The following is a 24,511-nucleotide window of genomic DNA, read 5'->3' as shown; positions in this document are numbered from 1 at the left end:
TTTTATTATTTTTACCTATATATATATACACATACAAATATATATATACTTGGAGGGTCCTCTCAAGTAGTTCTTCAGTGATCCAGGAGCTACTCCTGCTGATCTCCAGTAGTGCTGTCGCCTGGGCCATACCTGTTGGGGCTCGGGTAGGGATGGGGGAATCATTTAGAGATGACCTCAGGGTCTCTGCATGCCAGTCATGTGCTCCAACTCTCTGAACTATTTCTCTTGTCCCTATAATCAGAATTTTAAGGCAGCCTAAAGGATGTCATGTTTATAAATAGACTATATTTACTATAAATAGACCACATTTCTGCCAGCACTCTATTAGTAGCTTTCTTACTAGTTCTCCCTGATTCTATTCCTTTGAAATTAGGTGAGTATTTTTTAAGCCCAGCTCTTTGGTTATTAGCTGCTTATCAATATCATAAAAATGCAAATGCCATTAACTTAGCATTTAAATCTCTCCAGAGTCCAGATCTAGCTTTATTTCTTTTACTTCTTTTATTTCTTTTCTGTTTGCTACGAGCCACTACTTCATCAGATTAGCATTCAGTTTTCTCAAAACTTCAGCAAACTCCTGTGGTCCATTTTCATACTAATGTTTAGAACATGAATAGAAAATGGATGTTTTCTATAAAACATATCTTTCTGGGGCCGGGCAGTGGCGCTAGAGGTAAGGTGCCTGCCTTGCCTGCGCTAGCCTTGGATGGACCGCGGTTCGATCCCCCGGCGTCCCATATGGTCCCCCAAGCCAGGAGCGACTTCTGAGCGCATAGCCAGGAGTAACCCCTGAGTGTCACCGGGTGTGGCCCAAAAACAACAACAACAAAAAAAAAACATATCTTTCTGGGTCCATCTTTTGTACTTTCGGTCAAATGCTTTGGAGATTAAACGATGACTTGGCTTTGTGCTCACAAACTAGATATGAGCTAGGCTAGTTTAAACTTGAATTTAAACAGCAAATGTGTGCATAAATGGGACATAGTAGAAATATGTCTCCATGAGAATTATAGGACTTGATAATCTTTGTTTTGTTATTTTGCCAGTAGATTCAGACAAAATTTTGTCTTGTAGTTTTAATTCATTCCCTCTTAACTACATCTGAGCATACTTTTGTCTTTATGTGCCATCTGTGTTTCTTTCAGAAATTGATGTCCTAATCATTTATCTCCTTGGTGGTCTATTTGTTATATTCTGAAAATAATTTTTCTCAAAATGTATATTCTTTTTAATTTTTATTTTATTTTATTTATGTGTGATTTTTATTTTCTCAAAGTGTATTTTGATTTTTAGAGGAATATCTTTTCCTCTAGTTTCTTATAATTTCATGTTGTTGGGCCAGGGAAATAGCTAAATGGGCTGGAGTATATCTTTGCATGCCAGACCCCAAGTTTAGTTTCTGGTACAGCACGATCCCCTGAACACTTCTGGAATGACCCCTGATATGCCAGCTGACTGTAGTCCCTGAGACCTAATAGGTGTGGCAAAAAAAAAAAATTATAGTGTTTTATTTAGATGTTTTCTTGCCTAGGCAGCCTTGGGCAGAGTAGTCTCCCATTCCAGTTAGCAAGAAACAAGAAAACTAAGTGCTAAATGCAGTCAAAACTGATGTTTATTGGCTGGGAAGAGGAGGTGGCTGGAAGAAATGTAAGAAATTGGTGGTGGGATGGTGTTGGAACTTTGGTGGCTGGATTAGGGAATCCTGTTCACATACAGAGATAGTTATTCAACAATGCTGTAAACTAATAGAAGTAGATTTAAAAACAGGGAAAGGAAACTTGTGCAGATGTCTTGGCTATGTGTTTCATGCTGACACAGGCCCTTTCTATAAATAGATACTATCTCCTAAGTACCACTAGGCCATGGGTCTTCTATATACTTTTACTACCACTCTTATTCCTCCCTTTGTAGTACCACTTTAACCTCATTAATTAGAATAATTTACTGCTCAAAAACAGCTATTTTCATTCCTCAAAAACATGTTTTCACTTTATAATTAATCATATTGAGAGAGCTAATAACTGATAGTCTTGCCTCAATACAAAGATAGATTAGTATCTTTTAAGTATGTGTATATCAATATTTCTTAATACTTTAGATTTCTATGATGTTGATTATATTTTTTTTGGTCTCATAACTAACCAGTTTCCCTGTTTTATTGTTTTATACATATCCATTTAAGCCCGTCAAGCATAATTTCCCTATTTCCTGGACTCTTCCATGAGAACTTTTCCAAAACTTTTTGTAATCTTTATTTTCTCCATCACTTCTTCCAAGAATCTATATTTCCTATCCTTAACCCTTTATATATGGCCATTCTAGCATTATTTGAGCGCTACTCTAAAGAACATAAATGCAATTGCTGTAATTATTGTGTTTCCATTTTTGGGGCACTTCCCTGGCAGTGCTCAGGCATTACTTCTGGCTCTGAGCTCAGGATCACACCTGGGGATTATATGAGATGCTAATGAATCCAACCTTAGGCCAGTTTTATTCATGGTGAGCACGCCTATCTATTGTACTATTTCTCCAACCCCACAAAATGCAGCCTTGACTTAAAAAAAATATAAGTACTTTTATACCCTTTCCTTGACAGTGCAAAGACATTTAGAATATTTTAGAATAATCAATCTCCTATTTATCTTCCCCATCCCAAATTTTTTGCTAGTTTCATCATAAATTTGTGTGCTAAGTCTCATGAATTGTAGCTACTTGTGTTAGGTTATACCTTATTTTACCAAAAACAAAGATCATCCTGGTTCCTTTGTATGCTTGTTTACAACTTGATTTACCACAGAACAGATTATCTCATTTATAAACCTGGATGGGGACTGTTCAAGATACCTGAGCTATCTGACCTTACTGCCCCACCCAGGGGTGGTCTTCTGGTACTCAATAAAAATGGCAGTTCGGCAGGCAGCTTGCTCTCCATAGGGAGGGTAGAAGACTACCAGACTACATGTAGCCTGCTTTGCATTAATTTCATGCACATAGCCCTGATCAGATTCGTTCACCTAGATTGGAGATACAGCATGTGGGGTAAATTTTAGTCTTGTATAGTCAACATTTTGTATTTTGCTAGGCTTTATTGAGGTATGAGTATGTATAAATAAAGTGTATTTATTTTAAATGTACACGTAAAATTTGGGTATAAACACATGAAACTGTCAACACACATATATGTTTATAAAGTTGTCTCTGCTATCAAAGCTTGAAAAAGTAATCACTAACAGCCTTAGTGCAGTTCTGTGCCCTTAGATGTAGATTTGTGACTAATAAAAAAATGTAGCTGGGTTAGCAAATTTCATAATCTTTTGTACTAACATTTGAAAATTTTGCCCTTATATGGTAGTTAAGAAATTTTGCATTTAGATGACTTCAGTATTCCTGAGTCCCTTTTATTTAAAAGGAACAGTCCCTATCTTTTATAATTTTCAGAATTGTAGTAAGGCCAGAGAGATACCATATCTGTACAGAATTTGCCTTGCACACAGCTGATCCAGGATAGACAGTGGTTCGAATTCCAGCATTCCATATGGTCCCTCAAGACTGCCAGGAGCAATTTCTGAGTGCAGAGCCAGGAATAACCCCTGAGTGCCACTGGGTGTGACCTAAAAACCAAAAAGAAGAAAAAAAAAAAGAATTGTAATAAGTTTCACATTTGAGCTTTTCTAGTTCCTAGAAAAGTTGGTTTTTATTTGAACCTCTTAGAAATAACATCAGGTAAAATTTAGAGTCTGGTCATATTAATTGAATTTATCTGTTTGCTTGTGGTGTCACACCTAGTATTGCTCATTGGTTACTTCTGATAACTGCTCAGGGACCATGTGATTGCCAGTGATTGAATCCAGGGTTTCTGGATGCAAATCTTATGTTCTAACCAGAACTATTTCCCTGATCCCTAATAGCTTAATGACTGTGATTTTTTTTTAGCTTTATTTATTTATTGATTGGTTTTGGGGCCACACCCATGGACACTCAGGGGTTACTCCTGGCTGTGCACTCAGAAATCGCCTCCGGCAGGGTGGGAGACCATATGGAATGCCAGGAAGTAAACCAGGTCCCTCTCAGGTAGGCCACATGCAAGGCAAACACCCTACTGCTGTGCTATATCTCTTGCCCCAATGATCATGATATTTTTTCTTTTTTAAATAATTTTTATTGTGACCAAAGTGAATTATAAATCTTTCACAGAATATTTAAGGTGCAGAGTGACATTGAATCAGGGGCATTCCCACCACCAGTGTTGTCCTCCCTCCACCTCTGTTCCTAGCATGCATCCCATATCTTTCTCCTTTGCCCCCTGGAATGCTAACTGGTCCCCTCTTGTACAGCTTGATGTAGATTGGGTATAGATTCTGTTGTCGTTGACTTTGGGTTTGGTGTTCAAGTCTGACCATTTTTTATTTCTACTCAATGTTCATACGACTGTTTGGTCCTGGTATCATCCATTTTATGTCCCCCTCAATTTATAAGGCAGACCAAGATGATTCAAGTTATGTGGTTCTGTTAGAAATAAAAGAAAAGAAAAAGGGGAAAAAAACCAAAACTGGTAGGAGTCTGTCTAGAGAAAAAAGAAAAAGATAACAAACAAAAAAGACCCAACAAAGCAACAACAAATAAACAAAACCAAACCAGCCCCTACCAAAAAAGCAAACAAAAACAAAACAAACAAAAGAAAAGAAAACAAAAAAACCAAAAAACAATCAAAAAACCAAAACTAGCAACTACAAAAAAAGGTTTGTGGGTTATTTGGTTGGTTTTTTTTTTTTTGTCATTTGTTTGTTTGTTTGTTTTTTGCAAAGGCACAGTAAGTATTGGGGAAATTAGAAAGGGAATTCCCTTGGCCTAAGAGATATTGGGTTTCTCTATCCTTAAAGCATACTGTCATGGTAACAACTACAGGCTCCGAACACACTCATTTTCACACCAGGAAACTTTCTGCTCAGTTCTGGATGATAAGATCAGGCCTCTTTTAACTAGAGATCTTATTTACACAGGTCATAGGACAAAGCCTGGGATAGAGTCTTGATTTACGGTTCTAGAAGTTGTAGTTGTTCACTGTTGTTGTAATCACTCTTCTATAATTAATTGGTAGTCTTATTGTTTGCTCAGATCCTAGACGAAGCTTGAGATAGAATTTTTTCATTTTGTTTGCAGAAGTTCTGTTCCGTCTCAGTTGTCAAGGTCAGACCTCTGGAATTGAAGATCTTGGTTTTTGTACAGATCCTAGGCTGAAACCTAGGCTAGGGTCTTTCTTATAGGTCCCAGGAAAATTTCTGCCCAGTCATGGTTGTCAAAGTCAGTCTTCTATTGTCGGTGAGCTTGTTTTTTGCACAGATCAAGGGGCAACGTATCTTCTGATTTCATCTTACTGTTAGGTGATGAGATAGGACAACCTGCTTTTAGATCAAGTTATTGCCATTTCTTCATTGTTAGGATGTCATATTGAAACTGACACAAGTTGGTGCTAGAGTTGTATTAGGAATTTCCCAGAGGGAGTTTGGTTTCTGGTGCTGTTGCAGGTAACTCTGTCGGTTCTATGTCTGGGATTTAGGTCTCCAGATTGGATGGTTGCTGCCTGATCACATGGCGTCTAAGTCTAAATAAAATTGGCATGTATTTTGATTTAGTTTCTGATTTAGAACAACAGATACTGGGGCCAGAGAGCTAGAACAGTGGTAAGGCATCTGCATTGCAGGCGACCAACCCAAGAGAGGGTGGTTCTATTCCCAGGATCCCATTCCCAGCAGTTCCCTGTGCCTGCCAAGAGCAAATTTCTGAGCACAGAGCTAGGAGTAACCACTGAGTACCATCAGGTGTGACCCAAAAAACAATACCAAACAAACAAACAAAAAAACCCAATAGATATTAAGTTTAACAAGTTAACACTTTTTTTTAATAATCTTTGTTGCCAAGAATATACCATGAAATCATAATAAAGGAAAACATTTCAAAGGAAAAAAATTTTTTTGGTTTTTGTGTTTGGGTCACACCTGATATGCTCAGAGGTTATTCTTGGTTTTGTACTCAGGAATTACTCCTGGTGGTGCTCTGGGGGTTCTGGGGATCAAACCTAGCTTAGCTACATGCAAGGAAAGCACCTAACTTACTATACTATCACTTCAACCCCAGAGGAAAAAAAATTAGCATGTTCTGCTGACTTGTCTTTCTTAACAAAAATTACATATTAAGGGTTGTAAGTTATTCTCTAGCAAAGACTTGAATAGTGTTTATTTGAGAGGGTTTAATGCCAGATTATAAAGTGATGAGAGTTCTCTTCAAAATTATACTTTTATGTACATCCTAATTTTGTTGGGGTATATGTGATAACTAAATAGCACTGTTTACATTTCTTTGATCTCATTTAGTCTTTAAAACAACCCAGCATGGTAGTAATTATTGTCTTTAATTAGATGAGAAACTAGGGGCCAGAGCAATAGCATAGTGGTAGGGCATTTGCCTTGCAGGCGACTGACCTGTGTTTGACCCCCGGCATTCCATAAGTTCCCCCCCCAGCCTGCCAAGAGTGATTTCTGAGCATAGAGCCAGGATTAACCCCTGAGCGCTGCTCTGCTGTGTATGACCCAAAAACCAAAGGGTGGAGGAGATGGAGGGAGAGGAAGAGGGAGAAGGAGAGAGACAGAGACGGGGAAGGGGGGAGAAAAGAGAGAGGGAGGGAGGGAGGGGGGAGAGAGAGAGAGAGAGAGAGAGAGAGAGAGAGAGAGAGAGAGAGAGAGAGAACGGAGGAGATGGAGGGAGAGGAAGAGGGAGAAGGAGAGAGACAGAGACGAGGGAAGGGGGGAGAAAAGAGGGAGAGAGGGAGAGAGAGAGAGAGAGAGAGAGAGAGAGAGAGAGAGAGAGGGAGAGAGAGAGAGGGGAGAGAGAGAGAGAGAGAGAGAGAGAGAGAGAGAGAGAGAGAGAGAGAGAGAGAGAGAGAACAGAGCATGGAGTGTTGAACAACTATTTACTCAGCAAGGGAATAATATATTTCCACTTTATGACTCAACCAATATATATAAATATATTATGAATACTGTTTTTTCCCCTTTATTACTCGAAAATGAATATGAATCAAAATGTTCTCACAAAAAGTTTTAAGCTTTAACTGTTGGGGGGAATAATACCTTGATTGTTGGCCTAACTGGCTCATCCACACTGAGAATGAGGGTAAAGTTAAAATTGTTTTCCCTTTCTTTTAGCTGATATAGCCCAGAGGTATAGGATAAGCAAGTACCCAACCCTTAAATTGTTCCGTAATGGGATGATGATGAAGAGAGAATACAGGGGTCAGCGGTCAGTGAAAGCACTCGCAGATTACATCAGGCAACAAAAGAGTAACCCTGTTCAGGAGCTTACCAGCTTAGCAGAAATCACCACTCTTGATGTAAGTTGTTAACTCTTACTGAATTAATTAAACATTGCCTGCTTGCTTAATGCACACAGATTCTTGGGCTGTTAAAAATGTGGCTTTCTAAACAATTACTGATTATTGATTACTTAGAACTTAGAACTTACTGATTACTTAGAATGTTGAAGTTTTCTTTATTCCCAAAGAGAAATGCTAATGTTTTGCCAAACCATTGGTTAAAATACATAACAGAATAAAGTTGCGCTCTTTTAAATAAATTGAGGGCAAAGGGTAGCCTAAACTATAAAGCAACACAAGTGAAGATCAGGCACACACAGCTGGCATTTCCATATTTTCTTTAGTGGAGGGAGATCCTCTCATTAATTACTCCAATTTTAGCTCTTTATGAAGGTTTTAATGTCTTCTGAAATAGTTGTCTCCCCACTGTCCAATAGTAGTAAGTTTAGCAAACTCTTTATATTAAGTAGTACTTATGTAAATAAACAAAACAATTGAATTTGGGCTTTGGTGTCACTGTCAGCTCTGAGATATTATTTTACTTTATTTAGAACCTACAAGCTAAATAATTTAGGCAGGTTCCATTCCTGGGATGTAAGAGGACATGGCACCTTGTTGCTCGTATCACAGCTGTATGAACAGGTCTGCATTTGATTTTTTTGCTCCCCATATTTTGTGATGGTGCTACAGAGATCTCCGTTGAATGTCTGAACATCCAGTAAATTGTATTACAGGAAACTTTGGGTTTATGGAATATACATTTTAGAACAAGCAGTAAGCTTTTTTTTTTTTTTTTTTTTTTTTCCTGGAGACATTACCTGACACCTCAATGTTTTCTGCTGCAGTCACAACCCTTTTCAAATGGCCTGGGTAAAGCATGGTTCTCTTGCATTTGGAATATTTCCAAATTTAAGGGTTATGAGCCATCCATAGAGAAATTTTTACTGTGAGTCACAGATTATGAATTGGAATTGCTTTAATATTTTTGGGTTGGTCATCTTTTTTAGGAAAAGATTGTCACTGATTAATAGTTACACTAAATTAAAATATAATGCTAGAGGAAAGTGCTTCTATTTTACTACACTTAGAGTAGTATTACATTGCTTTTCAAACCAATGTAATAAAAAATTTTTAGATTTGATATTAAAAGCCAAACATGTATTTATAGTTCTATTGAAGTTGGAGATAATTGAATATCTTGGTAAGTGGAATGGCAAGCTTATTGAAAAATATGCGTTTGTAAAATATACATTCTTTTACAGCGCAACAAAAGAATTATCATTGGATATTTTGAGCAAAAGGATTCAGAAAACTATAGAGTTTTTGAAAGAGTAGCAAATATTTTACATGATGATTGTGCCTTCCTTTCTGCCTTTGGGTAAGTATCTTAAGTGAGAATGTATGTTAGTAGGTCAACTTGGTTACCATGTTAAAATCTTGTGTGTGGTCATTTTCTGAAGATGACTGGCCTCTCCAAAGGAAATCTTAGTCTCTTAAAAAAGTGGTCTTTATACCCTTCTCTAACCTCTTTTTAAATGTTTAAAAATGTTTATTCTTTCTGTGCTATATTCTACTTCACAATACAGGTAAAAGCAAAAGGACAAGTTAATAACTTAGACATTCAGACTTTAATTTATCTCATTTACTAACTCTATCCTATGTCTAAATGGAAACAATAGTCTTTCTTTCCCTGTAAAAAGCATGAGGTTCATTCATTGTCTTCATCTCACTCCTCAGAGAGAAATCTTCCTTATTTATCTTAGAAAGCAATTTTCTTAAGACTTTCTAAAGGTATCTTCACTTGTATCCTCATAACTATTCCTTGTAAACTGACTGAGAGTTTGATCCATGAATACTCCGTGCTTTCTCTTATCCTTTTAGTTTGACCCTTTTTTTAAAAAAAATATTTTTTAAATCCATCTCTTCTCTTTCCTGAGCTATAATCTCATTTCTTCTTCTTCTATTCACCATTTTTTCCAACTATTAGTTTATGTATGGCTACCACAGATTTCTCAAATTCAGCAAAAAGTCTTAACTTCTTGGAAATTGACTTTTCACTTATGCTATTACAGTGAAACGTCTCTCCGAATTCATAGAATGAGTTCACAATTACCAACACCCAGTGTCCTTTTGGGGTTATAATCTCTACTTTTGCTAAAGCTTATGACTCAACTACCTTGTCCTTTTTTCTGTAACAGTTTTAATTTACGTGGAATCTTCTCGTTTGTGCCTTACTTTTCTTACCTTTCTGACTTGATCTTTTCTTTTTCTCTCAAAATAGAATTTTTATGCTCTGACCGTAGCCCTTCTCTTATTAACATTCTTGACTGTGTATATTATTATTTGATAAACTAATAATTATAAATAATAGTATTTATTAATATTATTTCTCACTTTTCTTTGGCTCATGACAATTAAGACTCAGTTGTAGTATCTACCTTGAATATAGAGCCTAGATTTCTAGCATGCTATGTCTTTTCCATTTTCTGACTTGTTTGCTTCTGCAGATTTTGTCTATATGTGTTTTATTGTGGATGTTAATGTGCTTTTTTACTTGGGAGATTCTCCAAGGCAATACTCATGGAACCTAGAAGCTGCTCTCAAATTTACTTGGCATCTAGAAATATGTGGGGTGGGAAATGGGCTGAGGTGCTTGTGCCACTGTGTGCTAGAGATTAATTTATAGCTTTTTGAAGGTATTTTTCTAACCTTTGACTGTGTGTGATTTTTGTTTGTTTGTTTTTGGGCCACACCCGGTAACGCTCAGGGGTTACTCCTGGCTATGCGCTCAGAAGTTGCTCCTGGCATGGGGGACCATATGGGATGCCAGGGGATCAAACCAGGGTTCGTCCTAGGCTAGCGCTGGCAAGGCAGACACCTTACCTCTAGCGCCACCGTGCCGGCCCCAACTGTGTGTGATTTTTAATTTTTTTAAAACAAACAATAACGAATTACAAGTCTTCCTTTTTTTTTTTTTTTGGTTTTTGAGCCACATCCGGTGGTGCTCAGGGGTTACTCCTGTCTGTCTGCTCAGAAATAGCTCCTGGCAGGCACGGGGGACCACATAGGACACCGGGATTCAAACCAACCACCTTTGGTCCTGGATCGGCTGCTTGCAAGGCAAACGCCACTGTGCTATCTCTCCGGGCCCAAATTACAAGTCTTTCACAGTTGTATTTCAATGAATTAGGGCCATTCCCACCATCAATGTTGACCTCTCTCTACCATAGTTCCCAGCATGCATCCCATACCTCCACTCCCTGGACTGTGTGTAACAGGTCCATTTTTGTATATAGCTTGTTATAGTTTGGGTTTCTTGATTCTATTGTTGTTGACTTTGGTTTGGGTATTTAAGTATTTATGTATTTGGGTATTTTTGATTTCCACTCAACACTCCTGAGACCACTTGGCCTCTTGGTCCCATCCATTTTTTGTTGTTGTTGTTGTTGTTCTCAATTTGTAGGAAGACATGAGGCAGACCAAGATGATACAAGTTTATGGTTCTGTAAAAAAGGTGGGAGCCCCTATTTAGAAGCTAAAAATAAAATTAAAAGAAGAAAAAAAGGAACAGATGTGCCAAGTGTATTTTTTGTTTGTTTGTTTGTTTGTTGTATAGGCACAGTAAACATTTGGAAAATTAGGAAGGAAATTCCCTTGGCCTAAGACATACAAGGGTGTCTCCACCCTTGAAGCATACTGTCATGAGACCGACTACAAGTTTGAACATGTTAGTTGTCAAACACCAAGGTCTTTCCTTATGGTCCCAGGAAAAGTTCTGCTCAGTTGCGGTTGTCTGACTGTGATTTTGAAGATCACTGTACCAAGTAGAGCCAAGGATGTAACATGCTCAGTAGTAAAGAATGTGCTTTATTTGTATAAGGTTTCAGAGTTTTATCCTTAGCACTAAAAAACAAAACGAACAAAAACTAGAGTAAATAATCTTTAAATAATTACTACTTTGCTGTTATACAGATTTTTTTTTTTTTTTTTGGCTTTTGGGTCACACCTGGCAGCGCTCAGGTGTTACTCCTGGCTCTACACCCAGAAATCGCTGCCGGCAGGCTCGGGGGGACCATATGGGATGCCGGGATTCAAATCTCCATCCTTCTGCATGCAAGACAAATGCCATACCCCATGCTATCTCTCTAGCCCCATCTTTTTTTTTTAAGCAATTTTTTAAATTGATTGATTGATTATTTTTTGGGCCACACCTGGTGATGCTTAGGGATTACTCCTAGCTCTGTGCTCAGAAACCACTCCTGTCAAGCTCGAGGGAACACATGGGATGCCAGGAATTGAACCATTTTTGTACTGGGTCTGCTGCATGCAAGGCAAATGGCCTACCACTGTGCTATCTCTCCACCCCCCACCCCACCCCCCGTACAGAACTTCTTGTTATCACTCAAAACACTGTGGTGTACACTTCTGCCACATACCACAGAGCTTTTGTCCTTCCTATATTCTTGCATTTGAAGTGCTTCTCTTGGATGTCATTTGATTACAGACATTTTTACCCCTAGCTTTATATAAAACAGTGTTGTCATTATCCAACTATGTCATGCTGTATTCACTTATTCAAGTGCTTCTGTGTATTTTAAGCCATTCACGATAAATATATTGTCTTGGCATGTCTTTTCCCATCCAAGTATAAGTTTCATGAGAATGTGGGTATTGTTAGTTTGGTTCACTATCGCCTACTTAGCATCAAGACAAGTCCTGGTACAAACAATGCATGTGGAGAATAGGGAGAAAAGGAATGATCTTCTTTTATGTTGTATTGTCATCAATCTAGGTTACCATTCTTTGAGATAAATCTATTTAATTAATATACATTTAGATAAAATGTTACATATTTAACATGGAACTTGCTAAAGATTTACTCATTGAATAATTATTAAACATCTGTTAGATACTAGTTACTATGCTAAACTCAGGAAACAGCAATGAACAGATTTTTTAAATGTCTTTATAGAAATATATTCTGGTAATTAAATTATTTTGATGTATTTGTTTTTAGAAGTTCTTTTGGTTTTGTTTTGTTTTTTTGGGCCACACCCATTTGATGCTCAGGGTTACTCCTGGCTAAGTGCTCAGAAATTGCCCCTGGCTTGGGGGGACCATATGGGACGCTGGGGGATGTAACCCAGGTCCTTCCTTGGCTAGCACTTGCAAGGCAGACACCTTACCTCTAGCGCCACCTTGCCCGCCCCAGAAGTTTTGTTTTTAAAAGTATAAATTAGAGAATTCATAGTAGAATGTGACTTAACACTAAATAATGTCTTTTGTGAATGGTCTAGATCCGTGATGGCGAACCTGTGGCACGCGTGCCACCAGTGGCACGCGAAGGCCTTGCAGCTGGCACGCATGAAGGTCCGCAATTAAGATATGCGGCATGTGCCACATAGTTTTTAGATACTAAAATCTTGTTATCAAGGTTTAATTGACGTGCTGGCACTTTTGAGGAAATTATTTGGTTTTGTGCGGCAGTTTGGGCACACGGGCTCAAAAAGGTTAGCCATCACTGGTCTAGATAATGACTAAATTACTGATCTTAATCCCCCATTACTGGAAACAGTCTAAAAAGAATAGTGTTTTAGTGCTAAAACTTACAGGCCAAATTTGTAAACTATTGAGTCAGAAAAATAGGTGATTTAAATTTCATTTAAAAAAAAATATCTGGGGGCCGGGTGGTGGCGCAAGAGGTAAGGTGCCTGCCTTGCCTGCGCTAGCCTTGGACGGACCAGAGTTCGATCCCCCGGCGTCCCATATGGTCCCCCAAGCCAGGAGTGAATTCTGAGCGCATAGCCAGGAGAAACCCCTGAGCGTTACCGGGTGTGGCCCAAAAACCAAAAAAAAAAAAAAAACAAACAAACAATTGCCTTTAGGCCAGAGTAATTATTAAGATATTCAGGTGCTTCCAGTTTGATCCCTAATACTTAGGTCTCCTAAGCATAACCAGAGCACCTCACCCCCTACAACAGAGTGTGGAGTAAGTTTCCGACTGCTGCTGGATATTGCCTTTAAGCCTATTAATTAAAATCTGCCTCATTAAAATTTCTTTTAAGGGGCCAGAGTAATAGCACAGTAGTAGGACATTTGCTTTGCACTCTGCCGACCTGGGACAGACCTGGGTTACATCCCCAGCATCTCATATGGTCCCTCACGCCTTCCATAAGCAACTTTTGAGCATAGAGCCAGGAGTAACCCCTGAGAGCTGCTATGTGTGACCCAAAAACCCAGAATGTTCTCCCCCCAAATTACTTTCAAATATAAGCTTTTCTGTGTATTTGTGGTCTTATATGTAGGAAATATGATGGAGGAGTATGTGTTTTGTCATTATGATTCATGGATTAACAATACGAGTAGCCAATTCTGTTTCATTGTAGTATATTACTGCTATTATTTTTCCTTTAAAAATACTAGTATTACTTTCTTTTCCTTAGGGCTATTTCAAAACCAGAAAGAACTAGTGGAGACAACATAATCTACAAACCACCAGGGGTAAGTAACTATTTCTCAATGTGTATGACTTAAATATGATTTAAATACTTGCTCAGTATAATATATAGTTCATGCATATTAGTGATTTGAGAGTTTTATATAAAAAGGAGCTTTGAAACATCATATTTTACTCATTCAATGTAAAGATAACACAGAGGCCTAAAGTCACACAGGCATTTAATGATGGGACTGAAATGAGAGATTCTGTAGTGTTCAGGATTTTTCCTTTCTGTATCAGGCTATGATCAAAATTAAAAAAGCAAAGCAAAACAAAACAAAACCACTACGGGGCTGGAGTGGTGGCGCAGGCAGTAGGGTGTTTGCCTTGCATGTGCCTGACCTAGGAAGGACCGTGGTTCGATCCCCCAGCATCCCATAAGGTCCCCCAAGCTAGAGGCGATATCTGAGCACATAGCCAAAAGTAACCCCTGAGTGTCACCGGTTATGACTCAGAAACGAAAAACAAAACAAACAAAAAACAAAATTAAAAATGTACCAGTAGCTTGTGAGTATTATTCTACCCTGAAGCAGAAGAGTGAAGCTCCCAAATCATCTTGAGTCAGAATTAAGCTGGTTCTTGTTAGAATAATAAGGAGTGACTGAGGTGCCCGGACTAAAGTTATTTTAATAAACTAAACTGGGAAATAACAGCTTAGGCCCAGATGAAACAGTCTGTACTGCAATCGCACATGCACCCTTATCCCAGAAACACATTTTTCCATTTATATTTCTTATTTTGATGTTTTTAGTGTTTTCACCCAGAAGTTTAACTTCCTTATGTAGTCAGACTTAAAAAATGACTTTTTTTTTTGGCTTAGAGCATTGATTTCCTATGTTGAATATAAATATGTAATTGCTTATATTTTCTTATAATGCATTTCCTTAGGAGTGGACTTAGAATATAAGCTCACATTCAGGGGTGGCAAATGTTTGTCTTGTAAGCTGTATGAGACTTCCTAATTCATGTGTACTTCTTGTCAGTCACATGTGTCCTGTCCTATCTGGCTGTATTTTTTGACCTGTGAATGGTGGGTCAAATGGACCTTGACAAAAAAGAGGTTACCTGCTCCTGTTCTAGTGATCAGAATCCAGTAAACTATCAAGTACTAGCTTATGGCAAGAAGAGCTTGGATGTGAAATAAGTTCAGATGTCAAATCTGTAACTTTCCTATGCATATAAGGGAAAGTTTCTAAGTTTCCTTTTGCTTCAGTTTGTTCATTAGTAAATATGGTCATTCTGATAATGGAATCTGTTTTATAAGAAGGTTTCAAGGATTAAGTCAGTGAACTTAACTTACTACAACAGTGCATGCACACAGTTATTTTTATTATCATTTTAGGCAGCTTATATTGATTTTGAGTGAATGTATAAGGAGATACAAAAAAACAACTTTTGAAATAGCCATAACTTTAAGACTTACATAGATAGTATCTATGTTTTTCTACGCTTTTTCACTCAAAATCTCTAAAATGTCTTGGGGTTGGAGTAATAGCACAGCAGTAGGGCAGTTGCCTTGCATGCGGCCAACCCAGGGTTGGCCGACCTGGGTTTAATCCCTGAGATCCGATATGGTCCCCTGAGCCTGCCAGGAACGAGCGATTTCTGTGTAGAGCCAGGAATAAACTCGGAGTGCTGCCAGGTGTGGCCTAAAAAAACAAACAAAAACAACAACAACAAAAACCCTCTCTAAGTCTTTTGATATTTTGAAATTTTTGAACTGTAAGGAAAACTTAAATCAATTCATTTGAATAATTATTTTTTCAGAATGCCTGCCAACCATTTGTAAAGTTATTATAAATAGATAATTGATTTCAATCTAAGGAAAAGAGAAGACCTAAATTTTTATGTTTGGAAGTTAGAGTATTGGTAATCACATAACTGCCTGTTTTTGTTTGTTTGTTTGTTTAGGTTTTTGGGTCACACCCGGCAGCACTCAGGGGTTACTCCTAACTCAATGCTTCTGCATGTTCCTGGCAGGTTCTGGGAACCACACAAGATACCGGGATTCGAACCACTGTCCTTCAGCATGCAAGGCAAACACCCTACTTCCATGCTATCTCTCAGGCCCCTGTTTATTTCTGTAAATTTCTGGGCTCAAAGATGGTTTTGAAAATGCATATTTTGCTAGTATAGATTAGATTTTTTTGTTTGTTTGTTTTTGGGTCACACCCTGCAGCGTTCAGGGGTTACTCCTGGCTCTACCCTCAGAAATAGCTCCTGGCAGGCTCAGGGGACCATATGGGATGCCGGGATTCGAACCGCCATTCTTCTGCATGCAAGGCAAATGCCCTACCTCCAAGCTATATCTCCGGCCCCTATACGGTAGATTTTTAAAATTTGCTTATCTATTTCTATAATAGGGTTCTGCTCCAGATATGGTGTACTTGGGATCCATGACAAATTTTGATGGAACTTACAACTGGATTCAAGATAAATGTGTTCCTCTTGTTCGAGAAATAACATTTGAAAATGGAGAGGTATGTATTCTTTATTCCCCTAGCATTTAGAAAGTTCAGAATGCTGTTGTAGCATTTTTATTTTTCTATACGGCATTAGGAGCTTAGCATTTTGAGGCGACTTTTAGTGATCAGAGTATTTTTATGTCTACTGATTTTATGTTAGTTTCTTTCAGTGTTGCTTGTGAACAAATTCTCCAAAGCAGTTACTTCCCTTTATTTTATGATTCCCTTTATTTATTTTTATTTTTATTTATTTATTTATTTATTTTGGTTTTTGGGCCACACCGGGCGATGCTCAGGGGTTACTCCTGGCTGTCTGCTCAGAAATAGCTCCTGGCAGGCACGGGGGACCATATGGGACACCGGGATTCGAACCAACCACCTTTGGTCCTGGATCGGCTGCTTGCAAGGCAAACACTGCTGTGCTATCTCTCCGGGCCCTTATGCTTCCCTTTAAATCATGCTCTTTAGGATATATCTTGAACCATTGTAGTTATTTTATTTGTAGTTTTTCTTCTGGAAGAGCAAAAAAAGTTCAGATGCTTATGTTCACTTGTTTTTCTTCCCTCATTTTTAAAAAGTCATTAGCACCCATGATGCATTAAAAGATCAGATATAGGGGCCAGCGCAGTGGCACTAGAGGTAAGGTAAGGCTAGCCTTGTCAGCGCTAGCCTAGGACAGACCGTGGTTTGATCCCCCAGCATCCCATATGGTCCCCCAAGCCAGGAGTGACTTCTGAGCGCATAGCCAGGAGTAACCCCTGAGAGTTATGGGGTGTGGCCCCCAAACAAAACAAAACAAAAAGATCAGATACAGAGGCCAGAGGGATAGTACAGTGGGTCGGGTGCTTACCTTGCATGAAGCGGACCTGGGTTCAATCCTAGGACCTTATACAATCCCCTGAGCACTTCTTAGAGTGACCTCTGAGCACAGGCCAGGAGTAAAAGCCAAGCACTGTCATGTGTGACCCAAACAATCAGATGAACAAGCAAAAACAGATACAGAGTTTGAATTAAATTGTAGAAGAAAATTCTTCTAGCTTTCAAATTATTTTTTTTATTTAAGGCTCAATAAAATATATGTCCATATAAGAATTGAAATTCTTAGAAAATTATAGCATTCTTACTATGAATGATGATCTAAATTTTATTTCTTCCTTTAAAAAATTTTTTTTTAAATTTTTGGCCACACTCAGTGCACCCAGGGGTTACTCCTACTCTGCTCTTAGAAGGCTCGGGCTACAATATGGGATGCCAGGGATAGAATCTGGATCTGCTATATTTAAGGCAAGTGCCATATCCACTGTGCTATCGTTCTGGCACCTATTTCTTTCATTTTTGTTTGTTTGTTTTTTGGGCCACACCATTGATGTTCAGGGGTTACTCCTGGCTGTGCACTCAGAAATCGCTCCTGGCTTGGGGGACCATAGGGGATGCTGGGGGATCGAACCGCAGTCCTTCCTAGGCTAGTTTTTGCAGACACCTTACCTCTAGCGCCACTTCTCTGGCCCTATTTCTTCCCCCCTTTTTTTTTTTTGGTATTTGGGTCACACCTAGCAGCGCTCAGGGGTTACTTCTGGGTCTACACTCAGAAATAGCTCCAGGCAGGCTCAGGGGAACATAAGGGATGCCAGGATTCGAACCACTGACCTTCTGCATGCAAGGCTAATGCCTTACCTCCATGCTATCTCTCCTGCCCCCCTATTTCTTCTTTTTTAATGTTGTATACAAGTTGGGTTTACCATACCTAATGTAATCTAGTCTTCCATGACATTAACAGTCCCTGTGTAAAAGTGGACTTTTGGAAATCATTGTATTTCACAAAACTAAAAAATATTACTCCTACAATTTTAATATTTTACCACTAGGTGTCAATGATGTGTCATTATATTTAATCTAAAGATCAAGGATCCAGGAAGAGTAAACTCCCTATGCTTTTTTATGTACATTTCATATGTATGATTTATTTTTTAACTTTAAATCAGTTATTGAATAAACACAATGATAATATAATGTTTAAATGATATTTAAATCAAACTTTTCAAAAAGCAAACATTTGAGGGGCTAAGATCAGCCTTAGATTGGTTCCCAGCACCATGTGTGGTCTGCTGAGCACTTTCAGGATCCTTAAGCCCAGAACCAGGAGTAGGCTTTGAGTATTGCCTAGTTTGCCAAACCACCCCCCCTTTTACTTTTGCATTTAAAATTTTGAATTATTACCCCTTTGCCTTTTTTTTTTTCCTGTTACTTGATTTTTTTTTGGACTGGATGGAGGGTGACTCCAGACAGCAATCAGAGCATTCCAGGGGGCCTCTCTTCACCATGTGGTCACTGGGATGATTCAGTGTGAGAGACTAAGAACACAGTGCTGCTGGGTACTACTACCTTGGCCACACAGCAAAGCTTGGGGTGATGCTTGCTTTTTTAAAAAGAAGAAGTAGATTATACTTGTTCTGTCTCTAATTTATCAAAAGTTTTCAAAGCGTCAGATATGTTGGGTTGAGTTACTTGACATTTTTATTCCATTAGTTCATGTAGTCCTTAGAGGCACAGAAAGATTAGTAGCTTGTCACAAATTAACTCACCTGCTTTGGCAGTTCTTTCAGGAATTATTCCATATAAATAGTTTAAGGGTATATAATCCGGAGCAGTTTTAAGTCACTCTACAGTGCGCCCTAGCTCACCCCTGGTAGTTGGCATATTTAATAATTCTTTAGCTATATTTCATGTTGTAGCCAACCACTGATTGATCATCTGGGGAAATTTCATTAACTTTAATTTCATTAAATTTGGTTGTTTTACCCTCCCCTGCATATTTAATACCTGTAAAGAATTTGTTGGTATAGACATGGAACAACTTGAAATCTATACAGCATAAGTGATCGGCTCATGTTAACGTATGTAAATTAATTTAGCAAATTAACTGACAGATATTTTCAAACTACTTCACGTTATGGTTTTGAGAAATAAAGTTCTATCCGTGATTCTGAGCTCTACTCAAGATTTTTAGATTTTATTTGCTGGGTATCAGAGAGGGGGTTGGGCTACAGTTGGCAGTACTCAGTGTCTGTTTCTGGCTCTTTGCTCAGGAATGAGCCCTGGCAGTTCTCTGGGATCCCATAATGCAGTATCAGGGATAAACTAGGATCAACCACATGCAAGACAGGAGTCTATCTTTGTTTTGAGCCATCCTTGTGATGTTCAGGGATAATTCCTGGGCTCTGCACTCAGGAATCACTCCTGGTGGTGCTCAAGGGACCATATGAGAGCCTCCATGTGGAGCATCAAAACAGGGTCAGCTGTCTGCAGGGCAAACACGCTACCCACCCACTGTACTGTTACTCCAGTCCCAAGAGTCTACCTTCTCTATTATCTCTCCAACCCCTTTTTTGAGGGGTAGAATTGGGTGTAGAGCAATGCTAGAGGATATTTAGTCTAATAAAATAGTAAATTTCATTTATTTTTCCTTTCACTTTCTAGCTCAAGTTTTCTAGAAGGGACGGCCTAGTTTTTTTTTCCAGTTATTTTTTTAGTAACATTTGTATATTATTATGTGCAAAAAATTAAGGAATAAAGAAGCAAAGTAAGATTTTTTAAGTGATTCTGTCTAGTAGTTTACATGACAGATATATAATATAAATATATGTTCCTGCCACAAAAAGAGATGCTAGGAAATATCCTGGGAGCTCAGAATAGCTTTCTAGAAGCATTTCTTACTGTTTAAAAGAGGCAAAAAACCAGAAAAGTAGTAAGACTGGAGTCTGGAGATAGGACTGGAGAGCTATTACAGGGATAAGGCACTTGCATGTGGCTGATCCCATATTTCACCCCCCATCTATCTTCCTACTCCTGCACTACATATAGTCCTCAAAGTACTATCAGGGATCACTCTAGAGTACAGAGCCATGAAAAGCCCCTTAGCACTTTCAGGTATGGCCCCGTCTCCTGCCCCCCAAGGTGAGGTATTCAAGAAAATGGGGAAGAGGAATGCATGTTGGAGGGGAGAGAACTGCATTATTGATGTGTCTTATGCGCTGATTAGACTTTAAATGGACATAGTAAGCAGGAAGTTTGAAATAATAGACTTGTGGGCCCAGAGAGATAGCACAGCGGCGTTTGCCTTGCAAGCAGCCCATCCAGGACCAAAGGTGGTTGGTTCGAATCCCGGTGTCCCATATGGTCCCCCGTGCCTGCCAGGAGCTATTTCTGAGCAGACAGCCAGGAGTAACCCCTGAGCACCGCCGGGTGTGACCCAAAAACCAAAAAAAAAATAAAAAAAGAAATAATAGACTTGTATTCTGGATAGAATTGGGACCAGTTAGAGGTCACTGAGTCTTCAGTTAGTTGAAGTTGCCAGGCTAGTATAAAGGAGTTCAAAGATAGAACTTTTGGAAGTAGCAATAGTGGGTTGGAAAAAGAAAATACTATGACCTCAAATATAAATAAGCTTTCTTGCTAAAGCATCAGTGTGATGCTAGTCTGCTGTGAAAAAGTATGATGAGTGGTTGCTAATAATGTTGATAAATTATGTATTGGCTTAAAATTGGTTGTATTTTGTCTATTTTATTATTTGTTCAATTATTTTGGGGTTGGGTATTGAACCCATGACCTCATAAATACAAGGCAAGTGCTCTACCTCTGAGCTACATCCCCTGTCTTTGTTATAGCACTTCATCTTTTACTCTGAATCAACACTTTCCAACTTTTGGTAGGTGTAATGTAAGTTAGAGCAGTTTTTCAGTAAAGCGTAGAATAAATCTAAGCTTGCAGATCAGATTGGTATTTGCAGATTTTCATTCTTAGCTGTGAAACACTGAAAACACTATTTTTATTTACCCCTGTTAGTGTACCTATCTGAGACTCTGGAGCTAGGTGTAGCTACCTGAGACCCACCCATTTCTGGGAGGGGTCTCGGGAACCGGATATTAGGTGTAACCTTACCTTCAAGACCCCTCCCATTCCGGGGAGTGGTCTTGGAAGATTATATAAAGCCTTGGAGCCAGGGAATTGGGGGTCCTTTCTGCGCTGTTGGGCGCTGTGGTTTTTGGGTTTCTGCGGTCTGGTCTTGGACCAGCATGGAGCCCAAAGGAAAGATGGCTGAAAGAAGTTTAGATGCAGGGCCAAGAATAACTAGTGCTTGAAAGGTTATGAGTAGGCCACACACATGTGGTGAATAGGGCATGAATAAAGTTAATGCTTCCTGATGCCTGCCTGTGAGTGAGTCTTGATTTCGCCTTTCACCTGGGCCTGGGACCTGCCGGCTGGATGGGGTTGCGGAGCCACGTGGCCTGGGATGGCAGAGAGAAATTCATCGCCATCCACCGCCATCCAGCCCCATCCTTAATTATTTAATACAACATACCCCATCAATTTAGAGTCAGTTTCTTGATAAAGAAGCAACCCAGCTCAAACTCAGTAATTTGTTTTTCAATCTGGCTTTCCATGATACTTCATTTACAGTGCTCAAAGATCAGACCAGGGTAATGTACATTAGTTCTTGAAGAACAGGACATGTGGTTCCTCAGTTCAGGTGGGAGAAAGTTTTTTCTTTCATTCAGGCTGTTTAGTTACACCATTGGAGCTTTAGTTTTTCTGGAACACTGCAGTATTTTCCTGTTGCATCTTAAATAGATTCAGAATTGTTAGTCTTTGGTAATGATAGTGGTGGCAATTATATAAATATAGAGATGTGACACGAGACCCTAGAAATTCTGTAATATTGAAAATCAGTATGTCAATGAAAAAAAATTGTTCCAACTAGAACTGATTGGAGAGGCTTGGTAATTCTCATTGAATACTTTTCTATACAGGAATTGACTGAAGAAGGATTGCCTTTTCTCATACTCTTCCACATGAAAGAAGATACAGAAAGTTTAGAAATATTCCAGAATGAAGTAGCTCGACAATTAATAAGTGAAAAAGGTAGATAGATTAAGATGTTTACTTTCATACTTCCTTTCTCTTTTTCCTCCCCTTCACCATTACTCACACTCATAAACATGTTTTAGTTAAAAACTTAAATTATTTAATCCTGAATTTATATGTAAATGTGGAAGTGGGAAGACATTAGTATGAAACAGGGACAATGAAAATCTAAAAGTTGCGATGACTTTAGCTCCCTAAAAATCACAATATCTGGATGCTGTTAGTTGAGAGCACTTTCTCATAGTACCTTTATACTTTTATGTCCCTATCCATTTCCAGAGAAACAGCTGAGTTTATATAAAATGTTCTGATTAACATGGACTTCTGGGCCCGGAGAGATAGCACAGCAGTGTTTGCCTTGCAAGCAGTCGATCCAGGACCTAAGGTGGTTGGTTCAAATGCCGGTGTCCCATATGGTAACCCTGTGCCTGCCAGGAGCTATTTCTGAGCAAATAGCCAGGAGTAACCCCTGAGCACCACCGGGTGTGGCCCAAAAAACAAACAAACAAACAAAAAAAAAACAACAACAACATGGACTTCTAAATTTAAAAAAAGTTGAATGTTCTATGTAGACTACCTCATGTTAGAAAAGGAATTTAAGCTATAGGGACAGCAGCTCTCCCTTTATAGTAAAAGAAAGTCAGCCAAAGGAACTGAAGATACTTCATAGAATCACATGTAGGTTAATAACTTAATAAGAATTGAGAGCTGGATTTTAATTAGATTAAGTCAATCAGTATGTAACAGGAGGATATCCTTGATGATTTTTACCCGAGAATAGCTAGTGTATTAGTTTTAGGAATTTAGAAAAGGCCAAGAAAGGCTCATGCTTTTTCTAACTAATGAGCCCCACCATAACACGCAGAAAAAAAACACACTACAAATGTGGCAATGGGTCAATCTCACAGGCAAGCACCATGCACAGAGAATGAAGATGATAGCTCTGATGACCTCCAAAATATGAACCTTCTGATTATGGAGGATCCTCATGGAAATCAGAGTTTTAGGAACTTATTCCTCAGACATGGTGGGTAATCCTCAGAGCAGATGAATATGCCCACTTAAAGAAAATATCAAATTCACTATAGATTTTTGATTCAGGCAGAGTTCATTTAGTTTCTAAGAAGTAAAATTATACTCTTTTCCCTAAAAACTAAAATCTACCTCCCTAAAATACTAAGGTATTTTGCTTTAATTTTTATTATCTATGTTACTCTATGTTATCTATGTTACAGGGGTCTCAAACTCGCAACCCGCGGGCCTTTTGCGGCCCTCTGTACAACATTTTGTGGCCTATGGCTGACCTTCAAATATTTCAGTATTTGCGATTATTCGCTTACCGAATAATCGCAATAAAAATCGCATTAGTGGGGCCGGAGAGATAGCATGGAGGTAAGGCGTTTGCCTCTCATGCAAAAGGTCATCAGTTCGAATCCCGGCGTCCCATATGGTCCCCCGTGCTCGCCAGGAGCGACTTCTGAGCATGGAGCCAGGAGTAACTCCTGAGCACTGCCGGGTGAGACCCAAAAAAAACCAAAAAAAAAAAAAAAAAAAAAAAAAAAAAAAAAAATCGCATTAGTAAGAAAAAAATCGCATTAAACATTCGCATACCCCGAGCAGTTCCGATTTTTTTTTCTTATTAATGCGATTTTTATTGCAATATTTGGTAAGCAAAATCCCTTATGCGGCCCTGCCTCAGCCCGACTTTGCCTCCTGCGACCCCCAGGTAAATTGAGTTTGAGACCCCTGCTCAAAGCATGTTGACTTTACTTTTCTTTCTTTCTTTTTTTTTTCGTGTGCCATTTTTCATGAACTTGCAATTTAATGAGAATACAATCAAGTTGATTCAAATCTTCCTATTCAAACTCTTATTTCTTTAAAAGGTACAATAAACTTTTTACATGCTGACTGTGACAAATTCAGACATCCTCTTCTGCACATACAGAAAACGCCATCAGATTGCCCTGTAATAGCGATCGACAGTTTTAAGCATATGTATGTATTTGGAGACTTCCGGGAAGTATTGTAAGTAGTCATTTTAATTACTTATTTACTGCTATGTCTCAAAATTAATTATATGTGTTTGGATATTTGCATAATCTTTGTTGAAACAAAAACATTTGTTATTTGGAGAGGAGCTCATTTTCTTTCACTCTTGAGTATAATTGTCTATGAGCATTCTAATATAACCCTGAAGAAATGCCAGCATTAGGGATTCTATTGCTTGGGGTTTAATCTGTGAAAGAAATATTT

The 24,511-nt window shown here is 38.7% G+C and overlaps 1 protein-coding gene across 1 annotated transcript in view; it reads left to right on the top strand.

Moving 5' to 3' along the window:
• Window positions 1–24,511, top strand: part of ERP44 (endoplasmic reticulum protein 44) — a 91,541-nt gene that overhangs the window by 53,198 nt on the left and 13,832 nt on the right. The window contains 6 exon segments of the mRNA XM_049770262.1: window positions 7,206–7,390; window positions 8,635–8,750; window positions 13,816–13,873; window positions 16,235–16,351; window positions 22,144–22,255; window positions 24,142–24,283. Of these exon segments, the coding sequence (XP_049626219.1) occupies window positions 7,206–7,390; window positions 8,635–8,750; window positions 13,816–13,873; window positions 16,235–16,351; window positions 22,144–22,255; window positions 24,142–24,283 (730 nt within the window).

Source organism: Suncus etruscus, chromosome 1, assembly GCF_024139225.1.
Source record: "Suncus etruscus isolate mSunEtr1 chromosome 1, mSunEtr1.pri.cur, whole genome shotgun sequence".
In the NCBI taxonomy this organism is placed as follows: domain Eukaryota; kingdom Metazoa; phylum Chordata; class Mammalia; order Eulipotyphla; family Soricidae; genus Suncus; species Suncus etruscus.
This window is presented reverse-complemented; position numbering and strand designations above follow the sequence as displayed.